Below are 1,588 nucleotides of genomic sequence, written 5' to 3' on the forward strand. Positions count from 1 at the left end.
ATATATATATATATTGTTTTATTTATTGTAGTAAACTGCTTTCATTGTTTGAGAAACAAACAAAAACAAGTGTAAAAAAAACACTTATCCACTACTGGCACCCACTTTTGTATTTTGTAAAGTTGACGACTCATCCGCTCAGAGAAGACAATATCATGGTTGACAATAGTTGGCTCCATGGATGGACCCGAACACTGAAGCAACAAGAAAAACAATTATTATTTATTGTGCATAGATGGGTAAACTCAATTTTAGAACAATAATTATCAATCATAAATTCTGGAATCTTAATAATACACACCACCACAAGTTCTCCAATGTAATCGAAGGCACAGTGTGCAATGCAGCCATACTGGACTGTGTAGCCCACAAACCCGAGAGTCTTCCCCAGCACACTGCGGAACATCTCCACCTATACACAAAACACAACCACAGGTTATTGCACAATGTCGCGTACATAGTTATCATATGCTCTATAATACAGCAGTGAGGGGAGGATTTAATGTTTGATCCATTTATGGTAGGCTTATGTCCTTTGCAGGATTTCTAAAAACAAAAGCTGTTTGGGGTTTAATTTCCAAAGGTGTGGACAAGGTTGTCACAGTTGGCCTACTGCTAAGATGGCACATTCCCTGGTGTTTCATTCTCAGAGGCTGAGCGGCCAGTTCACACCAGAAAACTGCCCTGAACTTTGATCCTGTGTAGGATGGACCAATCAACACCTTGCGCTCAGGTGATGGACAAACACAGAGGCTGTGACACATCCAGCCAAGCAGCTCAGCAACGTGTGCAGCTAGTCCCTGACACTGTGCTGCCTCCACTACCACCACAATCATTAGAGCAGTTATCAACTGCTGTCAACACCATAGAAACACAAAGATACCCCCAGCAACCCTCCACCCACCCTCAAACAAATGCACACAAGGACTACCCGTGTGTCTTCTGAGCAAACATCCCAGCCGCACTCAGGTTATTGACTTTTACTAAAGCTGCAACCTGTTGGATGGACAGAAGAAAGTAAGTCAATCTTTACACACTGCCGTGCACAGTGTGTACGCAGGCACACCTGCACACACACACACACACACACACGCAAATATACAAACAGATTGAAACTGTATGTTTTTGCAAAGAACAGATACAGCTTGGCTTAGAGGAAAGTCTGTACTTGAAACATTTTTAGCTCAGGCCGCTGTCCTGCCAGTCCACCACAGGGTAAAGAAATCCTTTTCTCCGTCTCCCTTATTCCTTCTGTCTCTTTCCCTCTTTCTCTCTCCATGTCTTCTCTCCCTCCCAGGGTATTATTAACAAAAGCAAGTAGAGCGGAAACCAAAGCCCCAAATCCTCAGAGCTCTGAGAATGACTTCCCAAAGATGGACACGGATTAGACCCCCAATTTCTCCCTTGCCCCACCACCTCCACCTCCCTTTCTCCCCAGGTCCCCAACAGACCGGGTGTCAGGTGGCTCTCCCAGCCCTGCCAAAGGTGTTACCCCTAATCCCATTACCCCCCTCTGCTCTCTTTTCTCTCTCTCTCTCTCTCACACACACACACACACACACACACACACACACACACACACACACAC

General features: G+C 45.0%; 1 protein-coding gene across 4 annotated transcripts in view; it reads right to left on the minus strand.

Annotated features, from left to right (window-relative positions):
- Positions 1–1,588, minus strand: part of immp1l (inner mitochondrial membrane peptidase subunit 1) — a 15,129-nt gene that overhangs the window by 7,002 nt on the left and 6,539 nt on the right. For all 4 annotated transcript variants that reach the window (XM_031846754.1, XM_031846755.1, XM_031846752.1 and 1 more), the window contains exons 3-4: positions 302–412; positions 106–194 (exon numbers count right to left, since the gene is read on the minus strand). In XM_031846754.1, the coding sequence (XP_031702614.1) occupies positions 106–194; positions 302–406 (194 nt within the window). In that variant the 5' untranslated portion in view covers positions 407–412. The remainder of the gene's footprint in view (positions 1–105; positions 195–301; positions 413–1,588) is intronic.

This window comes from Anarrhichthys ocellatus, unplaced genomic scaffold, assembly GCF_004355925.1.
Source record: "Anarrhichthys ocellatus isolate YVR2014 unplaced genomic scaffold, GSC_Weel_1.0 scaffold6, whole genome shotgun sequence".
Taxonomy (NCBI): Eukaryota; Metazoa; Chordata; class Actinopteri; order Perciformes; family Anarhichadidae; genus Anarrhichthys; species Anarrhichthys ocellatus.